Raw genomic sequence first — 20,730 nt, forward strand, 5'->3', positions numbered from 1 at the left:
TGAGGACAATTTACCCCTGTAGCGGGAACACATTGAAAATTTAAATTCTTCCAGTTTGCAAGCATTTGACAGAGCCCACAAGCTGTCTGGTACTCTTTGCTAACTCATTCATATTTTCCCGCATTTGATTCTATCTCATTTATATCTTTCATTAAGGTGTGTCCCAAAATGATAAAGCTGCATGCAATATTCTGTAAATGTGATCGGGGTTTATTGCCCTGTTGAGCTGTGGGGCAATTCCGAGATTCAAAACAGGGAATTAGACAGATTCAAGTTCCTGATATGTCTGAGCATTCAGATGAGCAGATACAACAAACTACACTTTTCCACCAGCGTTGAACATAGCTCTGACGGTTAACTTCCACCTTTTTGTTGATGCTTAGGTAGCTTAGTTCTTCCTTTCTGATATCATACCAATAATTTCCAACCATCTCTGGACAGTCCAAATTAAACTTTTTCTCATCACTCCAAGTAACATTGTCACTTCACAGACAATAATAGATGATATTTCGTCCAACAAAGTCTTTGTTTGCGGTGCTCAGTAAGTTTTGGATGAATAAGCATTTTACGATGGCATGTGTATTCGCAACGCTTAAGTGCCATGGGCGGAGATACGGGGGGAGGGCGATGCCCCCTCCCCAGCGTCGAAGGTAAAGCTGACTGATCTTATGTATTAGCATTTTTATATATGAATTGACATTATGATCATCATCATGCCCTACAGACTTTCACGTCTTTCTCCTATGTTAAGAACGTGATTGACTAGATTTAGACTCACGAAGGAAAAGATGCTATTTGTCTTAAAAAAATTGAGAAAGAAATACTTTACTTTACTACGCAAAGTAAGTTACTTTGCGTAGAATCACACTTTCCTGAAATTTAGTCAACCCAAAAGAGGGTGAACTTTAACCTTTCTGATGCCATTAATTTCCTTCAATTTCCAATAATTAGAAGCTGCTGCACAAAATAGGCAAATTTCAGGCAAATTTCCTTTGTAACCGTTTGAAATGACAGCCTATTCCACAAAGCAATTCATTTATTTTTTCCTTTTTTTTGTTCTCAAGCCGTTAGATTTTCATCGACCCATCATGAAAAAAAATTAAATTAGAGACAAAAATATGCAGTTGCCAGTATAAAAAACTGGTTTTTCCTTCCCTTTCACTCCAGCAGCGGAGACTCCCTGCGCAAATGTGTCAAAACTTACATAACAGTGCAATAAACTTGGGCGGCTTTTATTTTGGGACATTTTCTTAGAGAGAATATTCAATCATTTTTATCCCGAATTTCAACTAAATCTTGTCCAGAAAATATTTAGTACAACTTAGGTATGGGTGTAATATATAATAATTTTCATCAAGATAAAACTATTTTTAAAAACCCAAAAATACACATGGCTCTATCATTTTGGGACACACCTTATTTTTACATTGTACCCAACTTAACAATAGCATCGATTTGTGCAATATTGACAGGAATCAATTTCCAACATTTTGAGTTTGGTGAATAATAACATGCAGACATTGATTGCTTTTTCAATTCCTACTTATGCTCATTTAAACACTATCAGAAATACAGACACCAGACATCATGGAATTATCACAACATGTCTTGGTTTCCGATTCTGTTAGAATGAGAACATGATGAAAAGATTTTTCTAATTTTCATTGAGTAATTAATTTTGCATCAATATGAATATTGAATGCCTATGCATCGAAAACAAAAAATACTGAAGAACAAACACATAGTTTGTTAGCAAAATTTCACCTTTCATCTTGTTTTGACCTGAATATAATGTGCCAATTCCAAAAACATTAGATCCAATGTTTCCGACTTGATTGTTTTTCACTTAACACATTGCAAGCAGGGGACAGATCTTAGTTCAACCTCGTCTGACTGGAATTGAAAACTTGTTCTTCAGATGCAATAAAGTTGCAGTGTGTCGAATCCTTTGCTAAATTTCAAAAACAGAGGAATGGTTTCGAAAACAGAGGTTATATATGTAGACGAAGAAAAAGACTAATTTAAGTTGTGAAAAAAAAAAATATGTACAGTATATAATAGATAAAGCTAGAGTATTTCTCTTCTGGATTTATATCATACCTATCGGCAGACTGGAGGGGGAAAAAACAAGAATGGTACCAGCATTACACCCAGATGAAACATTTCTTCAAACATAAAACTTCTACTATTACAGCTGAAACTTTCCCATATAAGAAAAATTAAATGGTCTTTTTGAAAAGTATATAGTTGGTAAAATAGATATTCAGTTGTTACTTGACTTACATAATGATTAAAATTATACATGCACATTTTCATGATTAATCACAGCAAAATAGTTTTTTTTTTACTGAAGAGTTGGAAATTTTTCTCCACTTAGTAAATTTTTGTACCGTTAGCACATCTAATCTTTCAACAGAAAAGCTCAACCTGGTCGAGAGGTTTTCTTTCATACCAAAAAAACAGCAAAAAAAAACAGGTGGTGTTCATTATGAGAAGCTCCACTGTATAGTCTATTTTAAGAAATTCTAATCAATGTAATCAAATTGGATAATTATGCCAGATAAGCTGGTGCAACAATAAGCAAACAACAAATGTCAGGCTTGAATTCACTTTTACACAAGATCGTAAGAATAATACAAATAGAAGTTAATGTGAACAAAATTTAAGAATCCACAATATCTCACAAATCATGAAATTGTTTCCCTTTCATTGTCTTCAATAACAATTAAAAAAGAAATTTCATACATTTATTGTGTTGGTTGACTTCATATAACAAAAATGTATCAAAATAAAAATCAGATTTTCACTTCAGATGGAACTTGGTTGATTGATTTTATGCTTATATAATGATTCAAAGGGGGAAAAATAGAAGAATGTGTGGCATTTTTTTTATTGAAAAAAGTTCTTGCATTCTTGGCACATCTTGAAAACTTACTATGGGGAAAAAACTTAAGCATGGAGGAATGTATAATTTACAAATTTTTTAAATACCACCTGAGAACAACAAATGTAGAAGAGATGAAAATATTGAGCACAATAATTGAGAAAATTGGAAAAAATTTGATTTATACAAAGAAAATGGAAAAAATTCAAAATTGTCTCTCTTCCCATGTTTGGGCCTCAAAACAGTCTGAGGTGCCCACGCTACTCTGGTTGCTAGCCCTTGAGAGAGAGCACTTATTTACAACCCAAAAAATACCACTATCATTGCCAGCAATGTTCCTGTTGATTTTCCAGAAAAATCACTTGTAAAAGAGAAAAAAAAACTTGCAAGCAGTACCACCGAAACATTTTTTAATGAATTACAATATGTAGTTTCTCAGATTTCGTAGCTACTACTTTACCACACACCAACTCCAGTCATATATCGCCATATGGCAACTTTCAACTAGTGGAGTTGGGTGAGAAATGAAAGCGCTATCTATATCGGTGGTCGCTCTCAGGCTCGATAGGTAAAGAACTCAGGCTCGATAGGTAAAGAACTTTTTCTGATGTTCTTTTGGCTGAATTTGAACCCATGGTTCTTGACAACAACCTTCAAAGTGTTAGATGAGCATCTTACCACTCCACCACTCGGGTCCCAGATTTTGTAGCTGTCACCTTTCACAAAGATTTTCATTGAAAATATTATGAGAAACATGTCTAAATAAAATGAGTAGCTATTAAGAGACAAGTAATCCCAAACAGTTGGTGGCTATGGCCAAAAACACTTTGATCACATTTTCCAGAGCTTACAAAAATAGTTCAAGCACCTTGGTCAGTGATCTATCACACAACACAATGTATAGTTTTTATAAAAATCGAACAGCATTTCTAATATTGAATTCGTTATGAATGAATTGTAGTAGCTATTAAGAGACAAGTAATCCCAAACAGTTGGTGGTTATGGCCAAAAACACTTTGACCACATTTTCCAGAGCTTACAAAAAATAGTTCAAGCACCTTGGTCAGTGATCTATCACACAACACAATGTATAGGTTTTATAAAAATCTAACAGCATTTCTAATATTGAATTCGTTGTGAATGAATTGATGTTAAAATATCACACAAAAAGGAGAATACACACAAAATAAAAAATAGGCCCATGTACAACATGGAAAATTTTTAGCATTGAAAATGGTTTTTTTTTCAGTCAATGACTCTGATCCCAGTCTAAAATTTTCTAAAGAACAACACCAATTAACTGTGTATTATGTTTCAATTCTGCAAAGACAATTTTGAGGCAGTTGAGCCAATTAAAAAATCTTCAAAATCTTCAATCTTGCATAGTGTAATTTTTCTTCCATATTCGTCTGTGGCATAATCATTCCATTTATCATGAATCATGTTAATGGACAAAGCACCAGGTATTTTCTCCAGAATACTAGCCCTCTCCTTGTACTCTGTGTGGTCAAGGCAATCCACTGAGGCTTTTGTATCGAAGTTTACTATAGTGGCATCCTGTCTGCAATGAAACTCTATAGACTTTCTAAACATTGGTGTAGTGATGAGAACCTGATAAAATAAAATAAGCAAAACTAAGAAAATCTTATCAATTACTGAAATTGATATCATTTCGTGCAATCAAAGTGTACAATAAGCTAGTAAAAATCATATGGACTGATAAAATAACTTGAATATCTTTTAGAACTATTGTAGCTACAGAACCATTCATTCATTCAAACCGAGCACAACTTCAGTCTATCGCCCTAGGCAATTTACTACCGATTGAGCTGTGCTGGAGGTAAGCTACAGGGTCAAATAAAACAACTGGGATCAGGCTCAATCTGAAAATATAGATTTATGTCTTTAGGGTCATCTGGAAATGAGCAGTGGCCATTTGAAAAAATGCCCTCAACTTCCAATTCATTTAAATTGTATGCCTTTTTCTACAAATGAACTGAACACAATCAACCCTTCAAGCGTCATAGCAGAAATAACCAACCCAGTGGTTCTCAAACTTTGTCACCCGCGACTTCCTTTCATGGAGATCATGGTTCATCTGCAGCTCCCCAGAATGGATTAGTAAATATTTTCACTTACAAAAAGAACCACTTCAAAGCATAATCACACAAATCAATATTTCCATCTTGCAGTGACTTCCCTGACAAAGGTTGGCAATGCTCCTAGGAGCTGAGATGCACACTTTGAGAAACATGGCATTTTGAAGGGGTTAATGTGGTATTTTTATAAATGAAGTCGGCTTTATTCCAATTTTCAACAAGTGCAAACTATATGATTAAAAAAAAAAGTGTTCAATTGAGAAGTCAACTTTACAAAATGTCTGGGCTTGTCAAAGCTAAAATAAGGAGTTTTTAAGGAAACAAAATATCTCAACCCTGCAAAGAGAGTAAGAGCTTCTGCGTGCGCGCCCGTATTCTCTGGTTTTAAATTTGGTTATAAGGCCTCAACATTTGAAAGATATTCAAGTAAGTTTTTAAAATTAAATGTTTCTCCAAAATGTTACTTTATATTTGCCATTCTTGAAAGCCTTCAATGTCATCTCCCTAATCTGAGGTTTGAGCTTTCCATGAATGTAAGCTATGATTTCACTTCCTTTCTCTCTTGTCAGCACCTTAGAAACATCATTCCCAGAATCCTTTGAGTCACATACAACAACACACTGACCATTTGTCCTGTTATCTATGACTTTTGAGATGGATGATATTCTATCCATGATAGACAAATATTTCAAATAGAGATGTTCAACTGTGGAAGAAAAGTTCCGATGTATCTTATGAGGAAAGTCTATGAAGACTGGGCATTTCACCAGCGAGTGGACAAACTCATCCATTTTATTGTCCCTTGGCACAGAAATCAGTAGGATCGTCCTTGGGGTATTCAGCAAGTGCTGGTACATCCTTGTTACAGCCATGCGGTGACCATTGCCAGACAGTGTTGATTCTATACCATCTAGCACCACTAGTCGAATGTTATCACAGTCGATCTTGCCTTTGAGAACATATTCTTTCAGTTTCTCTGGGGTGCCAACTATAATCTTCTCTGAAATCTGCCCTGGTTTACATGGCTCATCCTTTATGGCAAGGTGGAAAGTCAGTTTTAGACAGCATTTTGCCAATTGCCTGGCTGTATTGTACACCTTGATGGCAGAGTCTCTAGTTGTGTAAGCCAAGAGAACCTGACCCCTTGCATCCTTGAAGTCAAGTGCAATATCCAGGGCTTTGATTATGGCTGCAGTCGTCTTTCCAGTTTCAGGGGGTGCATTGATGAGGACGTTCTTGTACCCATCTCCAAACAAGACTGGGAACACAAAATTCTGGATGTCTCTGGGAGCAACAATGCCAGCTTCTCTCAATCCTTCAAGCAGAGAGGGCTTCAGTTTCAACTCTTCTAGCGTCTTTATATTTTTTATAGGTATTTCTAATGATGCTTGACTGATCACGACATCACTCCATATAGAACAGCCACGCATGTCAAAGGTAGCCATCTGTGCATAAATAGATGAAAGAAAAACATACACAAATGCTAAATGAATAAGTCTATACTTTCAAAAATGATGAAAATAAATACACATCACTGAAATTGACTGAAAATATGATTATTTTTATTTTAATTAACTATACCACACACAAAAACCACCAATTAGATCAATAAACAAAATAAATCTAAACTGTTTCTGAAGAAAAATATTTCAACTGCTTATGGGTCCTTAAATTTATATAAGAAATATTAGACTATTTATGCAGAAATATTTCCTCTCTCAAGAATTTTTAAGGCATAAAGTCTAATTTGAATCTCTGACATGGCAAGAAACATACAGGGTGCATAAGTCCTTATACATTCCTTTAACTTTTGAACAGTTGGTTCAAACAACAATAACTATTCAAAATTTAAATATTTGTCTGAAATTTATTGCAACCATGTTCATTCCCATTACCATGGCCCCCACATGCCAGTGCCGGGCCCCAAGCCAGGATTTTTGGCGGGCTCCCTTACCCCCTTCCAACACGAGCCGAAATTATGGTGTATTTTTGCAGTAAAAAAACAAAACCTCTTTCGGGAATAAAAAAAATTAAGAATGCCCACCTTCCCTATTTCCCTTAAGAGAAAATCCTGCGTACGCTACAGAGTTTGTATAAACAGTAAAACTTCGCTACAAGGACACTTGATAATAAATTAATACCTCTATAATATTTTTTCTAATCTTGTTTGGAATTGCCTAGTATAATGTTAAATTCTTGATACAGTGATATCCTTTACTACGATAAATAATACCTCTATAAGGATATTGTTTTTATAGAATTTGAAACCACTATACATCAATGTAGTCCCTTTCCAATGAGTTACGATATGGGGGGAAAAAGAAATATAATTCTTACGCATACAGAAAGGAATATTTCTGACCATTAGTACAGTTGAAGTGTTTAATGAAAATACAGTTGACACTTATTACAACGAACCCCCACTGTTCCACAGAAAACAGCTGTTATATTGAAAGGTTGCAAAAAAAGAGCTTCTGAAGAGAATTTCATACTTGGAGGGAATAAAAAATCATATTATTCATTGTTAAAATGTAAACAGCTGCAATAAAAATGTATAAGGTTACAAAAAAAATAAAATTTTACAGCATAATGAATGTGCATACGTGAATTTAAGGTCCAGAGATATTGCATCAAGCTAATTTCAAACAGTTATGTTAAACTAATATAATGGCCATTCCCAAATAAGTGTACAAATCAAGTCCGAGACTATAATTTTTTTTTACAAAATTTCAGCACTCTGTACAGATTTTAATTTTTTTTTTCTAGTTCTTCATTTAATTCTCTGTCATAGTATTTCTAAATTTGTTTCAGATGGTATCTAATTTTAAAAAAAATCAAATCATTGTTTGTAACAAAACTTCAAAATCTTGCTGTCCCAGTTTGAAAAAAAAGTGTTAAGCAAGGAGACTTGGTGCAAATCTGAAATTTAAAAAAACGCCTTGGAATCACATTTTATATATGTGCCATAGATGATTATGTCCCGATATTTTTCTCATCTTGAAATATTTACTCTGTTACGTCATTTGGGAAATATATTTTTATATACCAGATTAAATCTGATAACACTTTAAAGCTCATCGAAAAACTTACTTTTAATGCTTAATCAACAATTTTAGATTTGACTTATGAAAAACAACTTAAGATTCATGTTATGTCTCTAGTACCAGACTTTTCACTGTTGAAGGTCCTTTTTATTATGCCATTATCATAAATAATTAAGGTTTCATTTCCATCTGTATCACGTTTTTCAAAGGTTATAGAGAGGGGCTCTGGGACACATAGCACATTTTGTATATAATTGCTGAGTTTCCCTGGCAATTACAAGCAGATCATACCCGATTCTCCAATTTCAAAGATCAATGTCAAACACACTTAAGGACAAATTTTGTTCATTTCATTGCAAAAAATAAGAGCTAGGCTGAATTATGCTATATTTGAACTGAGTTCAGATATTGTATTGGATTCTGGATTGAATGAATTTTGGAGTTTGCAGAGCACCCACTCAAAAAATTAGAAAAAGTAAAGAAGGGGGTACCTCCCAAGACAACACAATCATGGCATAATTAGAAAAAAAAATTTCCTCAACAATTTAATTTTTAATTTTTTTTAAATTAAAAAAATTCATAACACTGTTTCAGTATCCTATAAGATTGACTCAAGCTAAATGACAGAAATGACTTGGTAACAAAAACAATTTTTGGACAAAACAGTGTACTAGCAACCACAGATAATTCTTTTCTGTCTCTCCTCACAATATATATTACATTCTTTTTGGAGTCTTCACAGTCCAGTCTGTCAACTCTCTTTGACAATTCACAGCAAATTATGAAAACATGTAAGTTTTATAAGAATGACGCTCTTTTGAGACTACTTTTAAAAGCGCAGTACAAAAAGTGTAAATTACAAGGTGGAATGTAAATAAGTCGAGGGGAACCAAATGGTTTTACTATATAGACCATCCTTTTTCTAAAGAATGGACAACCGCCATTTTATCCATCCTGTTTGTGGATGGACAAAAATGGTTGTTTTTACTGTTCCATGAAAATGTAATCCTTTTTGACAAATGAAGCACTTTCATTTCTAGCTATTTGCTGAGCATTGTAAATATTGTTTATGCCTCTGCATGCCCTAAACATACAGAAGACAACTGAATGCTGTTGGATAGCATCCAAATTACCAAACCTAGAATAGGCCTATGTATCCAACTGCTTTGTTATTACCTATACATAAAATGTGCACCAAAATTGAAAAAGAAAAATTACTAAACCAAATGGTTTACATACACCCCCCACATAACCTGAAAAATAATACAATTTCTGCTTTGGCAGAATCATTAATTGCAATCTACTACATTTGTATTATTTGTCAATATATTGATAATTCTATCCCCAATTAGAATCAATTACACAAATTTTGTTGATAGGATTTGGTAAAAAAGTAGGACAAACTAGAAAGTAGGCAAAGTAAGACAAATAGAAGCTCTGAGGTTGTTATATTTAACATAACATAATAAAAATAACACAAGATGAATAAGAAAACCTTTGAGACGCATCGTCTCTGTCATTATAAGGGGCATTGACTGTAGGCCTATACCAGAGGTCTTCAACCTTTTTGCAGCCATGAGCACTGTTTATACCCATCATCAAACGAAGAGCACTTTCACGGCAAGTTAGACATACAAATGTATGAAATCAGGATGATTTTAACCCTTGAACGCAGTTTGTACATGGTGTTTGATTAGAAGGCTGGTTAAGTGCTCGCGAGCATTAAATCAGACACGAGCATTGAGCACTCTGGGTACTTCAGAAAGAACAGTGTTGCTTAAGAGTAACGGGTTGAAAATGCCTGGCTTATACTATAATTTTCCAACATACCTCCCACAGGACGAGTATTTAATTGTTATTAAGCAAGTTTATCTTGATGAAGTTGGAAATATATATACCACCCTCGAAGCAGAATATATATATTGCATTGTTATGCAACAAGCACTCAGCTGACTGAAAATGCTTTGCAGTAAAAATTCCCATAATAGTGTGTGTTTATTACACTTTTTATTAGGGATAGGACAAATAGTGATTTGGCCAAATACCGAATAGAAACCTATGGAAAATTATTTGATTCATCCCAGCTTTTACCAAAAATTTAAAGATAAGTTTTTTAAAACACCAAACAATGCTATAAAAAGAACAAAAACTGATTAAAGGCTAGAATGAACAGCTTCAAAATTTGATGAGAACTTACAGGAAGATGAAAGTAATGAAGATGTTTTTTATTTCACACCTATTATGTATACAACCAACACCAGTTTTAGTCTACAAAAGCTCATTTTGATACAACCTAATCGAGTTCATAAGTGTCCTTATCCATTTGTGATTTAGTCAGCTCATTTCTGAATTTGATGACATGCAGATGGAGGAGATCCAAGAATGTTCACTGTTCAGCTTGATGTGCCCGAGTGGCAAAGATGCTCGTCTTCCACTATGAAGGTTACCATCAAGGTCCATGGGTTCGAATCCGGGCATAGAACATTCGAAGCAAGTTCTTTACCTACCAAGCCTAGGGTGACCACCGATGGATGGAGCCTTCATTTCCCACCCAACTCCACTGGTTGGAAATTGCCGTATGGCGATATATGACCGGAGTTGGTGTGCGGGGTAGTTGTTCAGCTTGATGCTAAAGTCTTGCACTGAAAGAACGAATGCTCTGAAAACATAGGCTAGCTTTTTTCCCAATATTCTTCTATTTTGGCTGAATCTTTCATCCATATATATAATAACATGTCTTGACTGACTGATTCATCATCACAGAGCTGAAACCACTGAAGCTATAAATATAAAATTTGGTGAAAAGTTTTGTTTCCTGACAAAGACTCACTAAGAAGGGGTTTCTGGAAATTCGACCCCTAAGGGAGTCAAAAGAGGGAGGGGGGTTAAAAGGTAGAAGAGAAACCATGCCGAGCCGAAACCACTGAAGCTATATATTCATGAAATTTATCAGTTTTGTTTCACAAGGTAAGAAGGAGTATGACCCAGAAAGAAGGGTTTTTCGAAATTCAACCCCTAAGGGGGTCATAAGAGGAATAAAATGTTACACAGAGAAGTCATGTGAGCCAGAACCGCTGAAGCTACATTCATAAAATTTGGTCAGAACTTTTATTTAATGACATAGACTAAGTAAGAAGGGGCTTTACGAAATTCAAAAACCTATGGGGGTCATAAGGGGGAATCACATGTAACAGAAATTACACCAAGCCGAAACCGCTGAAATTCATGAAATTTGGTCAGAAGTTTTATTTGACTTAGACAAACTAAGAGGGTTTTTTTTACCCCTAAGGGGATTATACGAGGGTTCAAAGGTAACAGAAATCATATCCAGCTGAAACCTCTGATGCTATTCATAAAATTTAATCAGAAGTTTAGTTTCAAGACCTAAAGACTAAGTAAGAACGGGTCTTTTCGTAATTCAATCCCTAAGGGGGTCATAAGTGGGTTAAAAGGTAACAGAGAAATCACGCCAAGCTGAAACCACTGAATTTCAAGAAAATTGGTCAGAAGTTTTATTTCATGATCGACATTTTATATTCATCGTCTAACTAAGAACAGGTTTTTTGAAATTCAGCCCTTAAGAGGATTAAAAGGGAGTTTTGATCCCCTTAAGGGCCGTCACTGGGGGTGGGCCATACGGAGAAATCATGACGAGCCAAAACCATGCTCTGAAGCTGTATTCATAAAAATTGGTCAGAAATTTTATTTTATGAGGTAAAGACTAATTAAGAACGGGTTTTTTCGAAATTCGACCCCTAAATCCCTGTGTTAATGGGAAACAAAATATTCCGGGAAGTTACCGGTAACAGGTATTTTCACTACAACCGTTTACATACCTTTTAGTTTATGACAGTATTCCCTCCCCTTCTTTCCAGAAGTTGTCACTGGTAACAGGGATTTTCACTACAACCGTTTACATACCTTTTAGTTTATGACAGTATTCCCTCTCCTTCTTTCCGGAAGTTGTCACTGGTCACGTGGGTTGAACAGAAGTGGTTGGCTCAAGATGGCTGACAAAGGAGCTAACAATAGTTTTTACGATACAAAGGATTATGGGAGAGGAGAGAGAGGTCAGAGTCGCTGAATCCATAAATATTAAAAGCTAGCAAAAATACCCGGTGCATCCTGGGTTTTCTTCAATTACTGGGAGGATTGAAAAAGTGACAAACCATTATAAAGGAATGAACTATAATACGGGCAGCATCAAAGAAGTGACAAACCATTGTAAAGGCATATGCATGTCTGAAACGCATTGTTAAGAAACCATGGTAACCAAAGTAAACATTCCTAAAGTGATTGTTGGGAGCTCTCTAGCTGGTGTTGGTAGAGCAGCTGATTTAGACACAGCCTTACAGATTGCCATCCGCGCACAGACAAAATAGATTGGCTCTGAGTTTGTCTTTTCTCGAACTCTCTCACATGTGTATATAAATTTGTCGTTATGGTAAAGACAAATGAAATATTTAAAAAAATAATAATAAATATAAGTAAAACACCACAAGAAATTCAAAGACCCAATTTTTTAAAAACCAATTTTTGTAGTATTGACAGTGTCTCCTGCAGTTCCAGCATTCAAAATCATTGGTGATGACTAATGATTAAACAATCGGGCCACAGAGAAAAAAATTGTAGTGGTCCACGTGACCAGCAGAGGAAAATGTCACCAGTGTTTGACACCTGAAAATGTCTTATTTATTGGTAAATATGCTAAAAAAACCATGTGCATTTATTAATAGCATTTTATTTTAATTATTTTGATTATATGCTGTTTGAATCTTAGCAAAAAAACTATTCACTATATTATAATTTCTTAGTGGCAAATATCTTTTACAAAATGTTTTCTAAAAATGTAATTTAAAAAGGAATGTCTCTTCTAACCTCCACAGTTGAGAACAGGCGCAGTATAATCCAGATCGCCAAGGTGTTATAAGTCTCCAATGCTGGCGTAATGGTGGTGGGTTGCCATTTCTTCTCTCTCGCTTCTTTCTAGAAGTTTCCATTACCCATTCATTATAGATGGCACTTAAAACGCAGACGATTCAAATGGACAATGGCGTTTTTTCCCTTTGTTCAGCGCCATTCCGTTTCCCCTTTTCAAGCGTCGTTGTCTCAGATTATTCCCGATTACCTTCCAAACCAAATTACCTTTCGTTTTCATCGACCGGTATAAAGTTGTATCCTTTTTATTTATTTTTCTTATTTATAAGAATCTGGATACCAAGAAAAAGTTTGGGTCTTAATTTTTTATACACAGAATATACTTATTTCTACAACATGCAGGACCATTGTTTATTTATAACTGTCTGGGTTTTAATTTTTTATACATAGAATATACTTATTTATACAACATGCAGGACCGTTGTTTATTTAAAGGAGTGGATACCTTATGTTGTTTCGATGTTTAGTCTTAGATAGTGATATTTTTATTATTATAACTATGCTTGTTGGTTTTCGCATTAGGAATCCCTAGCATTGTTATGTTTGCTTGGGCATCTCAATAGCGTCCCACAGCCGCATATCATATTAACCGAAATCATATTTATAATCCAGATCTTATTGATGTATATACTATTATATTTCTTTTATGCTTCGTGATATTTTTCATATTTAAATAGATTTTTATTATTGTTTTCTATGCTGGCAATTTTTTTTCAACGTCCATAGTGTCTAACGGCCTTAGCGACTTTTGGTCGGGTCGTCCGACAGCGCCACAACTCCCAGAGACACCGCCCAACTCTCTCGAGGGCATTGGGGCTAGGCAAAAGTACTGATATGTACCTACACAGTAGTTAAAAGAAAACAAGCGGTATTTCACAGTTAGCAGTTTCGGGTTACCAAGATTCAACTGTCTACTCATAAATGAAATCCATTATATGTTTGGGAATTTTTTAAAGTCAATTGGGAAAAGTTACCAGTTGCACCTTTTGTATTTCTGTTTGACAAAAGAATACATTTTAATAAGAAAAAATATAAAAGTATAAATCGAGATATTTACTTCTTTCAGGTTAAAATCAATGGCCAATGACAAATGAAGAGAATGGTCGAACCAATGAAGATATAAAATTTCAATCAGATTCAGTTCAGCAGCAGTAATTATTTTAATTACCTTCCCTGAAATATAAATTTTTCACAAATAAGCAGAGTGAAAATACTATACAAAAAAAAGAGAAAATTTTAGTACAAAAAAGGTAGTTTTTAATGCAAAGAAGTTTTTAGTATAAATTCTAACTGAAATTTCATACACAATCTATGAAAGGTAAAATAAGTTTAAAGTGACTGCAAATTGTGATTTAGGAAAACATTGTAAGAAAACAAAATGTACAAAAATTTCATCCAAACGAACCTCTATTGTCATTTTTTCATTCCTCTCTATTTAGAAAGAGTTCTCTTGTAACTCTGTGCTTGCCAAGGATAAACAAAGAATTCCTCAAAGTAAACAAGAAATTTTTCGGGTAGTTCAGAGTTGCGGATATTTTGGGTTCTGTAACCCCACGTGAATAAAATAATTTTAGAATGATATTTGTTCGCTTTCTCACTCTGTCGATATGGTCGAAATATTTTCTCCTAAAATCTAAAGAGACACCGATCGGAACTTCGATTTTGGTTGAATATATTGGTGGCACACCGTATTTTGGACGATGATTTTGGCTAGATAGTTTTCAAGCGTCGATGGACTGACCATATTTTCTCGAGAGAAATACGGAAATTGAGATTCCAAATGCGGGAAGCTAATTTCGCAAATGCACCGCTATTCCGCGATCGCTGAATAGCGGTGCATTTGCGAAATACGCGTACGGGAACATACGGGACATCACCAATTATCGCCAAAACTAAATAAAGTTGCCAAATATTGCTGAAATTACGGAAAAATCACAATGGCGGGAAATGAAGCATTACTGCAAATTGCAGTGGATTAAAATGAGTTAAACGAAAAAAAAAAGTTCATATGGAAGATTAATATTCTTATTTGTAGTTGTAGTTATAATATAATTTATGAGTTGAAAAATAATTTCAGTCTTTGACTTCAATATAGAATAAAAATTCAAGTAGGTTTCGCGTAAAAAAACGGGAAACATCAGGATACTTTTTCCAAAAAGTCGGGATGGCCAGGAAAACAAAAAAAGGAAGGACTGTGTCACGGAAAATACGGGATGTATGGTCATCTTAAGGATCTAGCAACCGTAAATTCAGTCAAGTCAAGCCATTTCAGTCAAGTTGCGTCAGTAAAACACACGCACACTCCGCGTTCCTAATCCGTTTTTTACAAAGCTGCATTAAGAGTAAAGCTAAACTTTCAAGCGGCTTTGGTTTTTTCCCTGTTGGCAGATCGAATTCTGCTGACGTTTGTGCGGAAGAAATATAATTTCAAAAGCTTATTACTACGTGGATAATTCATTTTTAAAAATAATTGCAACAATTGGTAATTTTTTATGCAAATTTATTATTTTTTTTGAGAAATGAAATTTCTGTGATCGTTAATTTCGAATTTTCATTGTTGAATTGGCCAATTCCCAATATATGGTATACCGTTTTGTTGCTAAATTTTCGTATGTGCCAAAACAGCGATATATTGCCAATATAATTCTTCCAGGTCCTAAAACTTAGATGGTGCAACTTTTTTCTTGTTCAGCTAAGGCTCCTTTCACATGGAGGGTGACATGCGGATGCACACCCCCTCCCCACAGGAGCGGGTGTGTATCCGCATGCCTTTCACACGAGCACTAAGTTTGAAATTCGTGCATAAAATTTTTTTCGCAATTTTTGTAATTTTCTCATTCACCCCTGTCCATAGGCAGCCTAGAGCCACTCTTTGGTAGTTTCATCTAGAGCCCCATAGCATATATGGGTATAAAGATGCTTTCAGTTCGATCCTCACAAGTAGTCCATGGGAGAAAATCTTAGATTTTTTTCAAAATATCTTGTGAAAATATTTTAAGCTCTGTCTTTTTGGAGAATATGAAAGAAAAATTCCAGAAACACATCCAGTGATGTTCAAAAACAAAAAAATCAGGAGGTATCAGACTTTGCAAGTAGAAAATATTTGATTTGATATAAATTCTCGGTTTACGAATAAAGGTGAATAAATTAGTGTTTGGGGCAAAAAAAGGGGGAGGAGGGGTGGAGACTTCCGAAATGTTTGTGCTTAGAAATATTCACATCACAATTGTCTTAGGCTGGGATTACAGCAGTGATTCCGTTAAGAAAATGAAGAGCTGGTCAATGCGACAAGAATTCTGTATAAATGAAGTCATCATGAAATTAAATTATGTGGCCAATTAAGTGGCATTTTCATCACGGAGATGAAAATGCCACCACAACCCCAACGGGTTAGTAGTTTTAGTGAGCATTGAAAATTTCTTTCCTCCCAAGCAAATAAAAAATAGAGAGAAATACGCCACGGTGGCAAAAACCACCTAAAATACCGCCATTCCAAAGCCAATAATTTCCCACCGAACCTTTTTAAACCAGCCCAATTTGGCAAGAAAACCGCCGATCTGGGAACTCTGCCCAGATCCTCCAAATGTTTTCTTCACATCGGCGTCTCTAATTTAGTGATTTCTCTAGTTTGGTGATTTCAAGATGGAAAACAAAACAAAGACACATTGAATTACAAGTTATCGTACCATTATTGTTAAAAAAGCCAACCATACAAAATTCGGGTTTGTTTCCAAAATGGCTTCTACGCCATGTATAAAGGTATTTCAAGGGGCTTCACACCTCACGACTGCTTATCATTTATGAAAAAAAATCGTTCAAAAATTTTGAAGAGTTTTTTTTTCCAAAATTAGAAATTGAATTGAAAAATTAAACAGGATTTCTCTCTTTGATTTTTGAAAAAATACCTCTTCGCGTTCCATTACCGATACTATGGCTAGCTGTGGGTTGGGTACTTTTGTTCTAGTGTACATCGGTATTTGTGGTTAGTTTAATGTGGATTGTTTTTTGGAAAAAAAAATTCAGAAAACTGGGTGGCATGAAATCAGAAAAGAGGAGATTAACTTTACAAAAGAAGCATAAGGCATAAATTCGGGAAAAGACAGCATAAATTTACATAAAAAAGAATGAGACAAGAATTCAGAAAAGTGCAAAAGGGACAGGAATTCAGAAAAATGCACGTTATTTCAGAAAAGCGCAGGGTGGGGGGGGGGGGTAGAAATTCAGAAAAGAGAAAAAATTCATAAATTCTGAAAAGAGGAAAAATTCATAAATTCAGAAAAGGGGAAAAAAAGACGAATTCTGGAAAGAGGGAAAGGCATAAATTATGAAAAGAGGGAAAGGCATAAATTCTGAAAAGAGGAAAAAGGCATAAATTCTGAAAATAGGAAATGTTGGAATAAATTCAGAAATGAGGCAATGGTAGAATAAATTCAGAAATGAGGCAATGGTGGAATAAATTCAGAAATGAGGCAATGGTGGAATAAATTCAGAAATGAGGAAATGGTGGTATAAATTGAGAAAAGAGGAAAATGCAGCATGAATTGAGAAAAGAGGAAAATGCAGCATGAATTGAGAAAAGAGGAAAATGCAGCATGAATTGAGAAAAGAGGAAAATGCAGCATGAATTGAGAAAAGAGGAAAATGCAGCATGAATTGAGAAAAGAGGAAAATGCAGCATGAATTGAGAAAAGAGGAAAATGCAGCATGAATTGAGAAAAGGGGAAAATGCAGCATGAATTGAGAAAAGAGGAAAATGCAGCATGAATTGAGAAAAGAGGAAAGGGCGGCACAAATTCAGACAACGGGAAAAGTAGATATAAATATAGAAAAGAAAAAATAGTGAAATAAATTCAGAAAAGAGGAAAGACTGGCATAAATTCAGAAAAGAGGAAAGACTGGCATAAATTCTGAAAACTGTAGGAGGGCATATATTCAGAAAAGAGGAAAAGGCGGCATAAATTGTGAAAAAAGGGGACATAAATTCAAAAAATGAGAAAAAGTGACAAAAATTGAGAAAAGAGGAAAAAGAGGCATAAATTCTGAAAAGAGAAAAAAGGGCATATATTCTGAAAAGAGAAGAAGGGACATAAATTTATAAAAAGAAAAAAGGGGCAAATGTAGAAAAAGAAAAACGGGACATAAATTTAGAAAATAAAAAACGGAATATAAATTTAGAAAAGAAAAACGGGACAAATTTAGAAAAGAAAAACGGACATAAATGTAGAAAAAGGAAAAAAGGGACATAAAAATTTAGAAAAAGGAAAAAAGGGACATAAAAATTTAGAAAAAGAAAAACGGTACATAAATTTAGAAAAAGAAAAAAGGACATAAATTTACAGAGCGGCAGAAGGGACATAAATTCAGAAAAGAGGAAAAGGTCACACAAGTTTTTAAAAAAAAGCACAAAGGGGAGTAAATTCAGAAAAGGGGGGCACATAAATTTAGAGAAGAAAAAGTCATAAATTCAGAAAAGAGAAAAAGGAAGATGCATTCAGAAAAATGAAAACGGACATAAATTCCGCACCCGCTTCTCCTTCGATCATTCGAATCACCAAATGTAACATGACACCATGGTTTCAAAATCAAATGTGCCAGGAGAAACTAAAAAGTTACGAAAATTTGGTGGTTCCAAAATTATCTTGTGGTTCCGAGTGTTTTTTTTTTTGGTTGTTTATTAATTTTTTTTTTTTTTTTTTTTTTTGAGTTTTTGCACCGTTTTGCAATTTCAGTGAAACTTGTAAATTTTTATTGTCTCGATTAGATGCGTCAAATTCTGGAAAACTCGCCAACACATTTGACTGTGAAAAAAATCCATTCTGACGATGAAGGAACGATATTTGGCGCACTTTTTGGCGATAAAAAATACACCGTACCGTAATTATTCAATTGTTTCCCTTATTGGCGTAGGACCTTTTTTAGTTTGTGGTAGCAAGCGAAAGGATCGACTTATAAGCTGCTCTGTCCAACACCATATTATATTAAAGAGCTTCGGAGTCCGGGAGGACTAAAAAGTAATATTAAAATAATGGAATATCAGGTAGGGGATATCCTACATATCATTAATTAAGATAATGAATAAGTTAAATGTATGAGTGATTATCGCTATTAATCAAAAATATATATCAAGAGTAGAGTTAAAAAACACCAAAATGTTAATAATATTTGTGTTATATATGTTACGGTAAAAGCCCGAATTAATTAATTGATGAAAATTAGAAAATTCGCATTTTTACTAATTTTCATGAAAGTTGGTATTTCTATCCAAGTGCTTGGTAAACGTCCGAAATGGCTTTTAACCAACTCGACTTGGTAAGACCTAGGTTTTACCACTCTTCGGGCTTTTACCGTAACATATACATTACTGTTATTGAAATGCATTTACTGATAATGCCAGAGGCGTACGCAGGGAGGGTCATGAGGCCCGTGCTCCCCATAAGATGATCAGTAATTAAAAATGTTTTGAATATTTTCATATTTGTGTAAATATGGTTGTACGGGAATTCTCTGTGTAGCAGCAGCCTAATTTTATATATACGCTTTGAATATTTTCTTTTTTTAAGCTAAAAATTTAAAAATTTAAAAAATATATTCCTTGAACGAGTCAGCCCTGAATTCATCATGAATAACATACATTCCAACTATTATATTACATTTATTCCATCTAGGAAAATATATTCATTTTGTCGCACCATGGTCATTTTATGCACTTCCGTGAGCTATTTCACATATCCGGAGCGTCATTTTTTGGGTTATTTAGAAGAGAAAAATTGAAGTCTCTGGATTCAGATCTGCACAACTGCAGCATGGGTATGCTAAGAACATGGCAGTCATCAGTGGAAGGTAATCATGTTGTTTCTAATCTGTTTCTCGAGTGGGTATTCAATTTTGTCCGAGTTTCATGCTCCGGATTTAAAAATAAATAAATTTTGTTTTGTTTTTTTTACCCGAAATTTGATATTGTAAAGCTGTTTTCCCTTTAACACTCGCATTGGCAGTGGTTCTCAAACTTTCGGCCTCCACGAATCCCTTACCCTAAAAACCATTTATTTGGGGATTCTTTACTCTAGCGACCACTAACCCGTATTTTCCACCTGGAAAATCACGTACCCGAGGGTTCTTTGCCCCTGTGGTCATTTTACCCAGCTTCTCCTGCGCCAATATACTCACGGGTTCCTTGCACCTATAGCAGTAATAAACCTACGGTTTATGGCAGACTCTCTAAATTGCTCTGATATTGATAACCTCGGGTTTCTTTTCCTAGTAATAACTTACCCTAACCCTAATTATTTCATGGGTTCCTTTCCTAGTCCTCGTATACCCGCGGGCCCTTACTGTACTCTCCATATACGTACGACGCTCTCAAAGCAATAACAAATGTGTGAAAATAATAAGGCAAATTCCAATTTCTACTGATCGCTGTACCCCTAGCTCGAAATGCCCATCTGGGAGCCTCGAAGCACACTTCGAGAACCATTGCGTGTGTTCTCCTTGCTTACGTGAATGTAACCATACTCGTTCATACTATGTGCCCGAATGTATGTAATTTTTCACGTTTTCAACGCATTATTTATTTGCTTTTATACGCATACTACAGGATAAACTAGAAATAAATGAAATACAATCGAATCCCGTTTTAACGAATACCGTTACAGCGAAAATTCCGTTTTAACGAACACTTTCCGAATCCCCCAGATAAATTTACATAGGAACAAAATGCAAATACGTAGAATTCCTTTATAACGAAATTTCGTTATAGCAAAGCGAT

The 20,730-nt window shown here is 34.8% G+C and overlaps 1 protein-coding gene across 1 annotated transcript; it reads right to left on the minus strand.

Annotated features, from left to right (window-relative positions):
* Positions 1-1,543: 1,543 nt before the first annotated feature.
* On the minus strand, positions 1,544-14,633 carry LOC149072568 (ATP-dependent RNA helicase DDX19A-like). The gene is made up of 4 exons (XM_089246653.1): positions 14,371-14,633; positions 14,023-14,138; positions 5,448-6,428; positions 1,544-4,495 (listed from the first exon to the last, which is right to left on the minus strand). Exons 3-4 carry the CDS (start codon positions 6,426-6,428, stop codon positions 4,199-4,201), a joined length of 1,278 nt encoding a protein of 425 aa, XP_089102779.1. The 5' UTR covers positions 14,023-14,138; positions 14,371-14,633; the 3' UTR covers positions 1,544-4,198.
* Between the last annotated feature and the right edge of the window lie 6,097 nt (positions 14,634-20,730).

Source organism: Pholcus phalangioides, unplaced genomic scaffold, assembly GCF_987345545.1.
Source record: "Pholcus phalangioides strain wild (caught in Gottingen) unplaced genomic scaffold, Ppha-v1.0 ptg000017l_1, whole genome shotgun sequence".
Classification (NCBI taxonomy): Eukaryota; Metazoa; Arthropoda; class Arachnida; order Araneae; family Pholcidae; genus Pholcus; species Pholcus phalangioides.

Excerpts from the sequence above, each read along its gene's own strand:
- LOC149072568 (XM_089246653.1), bottom strand. The coding sequence starts at position 6,428 with ATGGCTACCTTTGACATGCGTGGCTGTTCTATATGGAGTGATGTCGTG. Across the intron at positions 4,496-5,447 it reads TCAAGAATGGCAAATATAAA|GTTCTCATCACTACACCAAT; the intron begins GTAACATTTTGG and ends TTATTTTATCAG.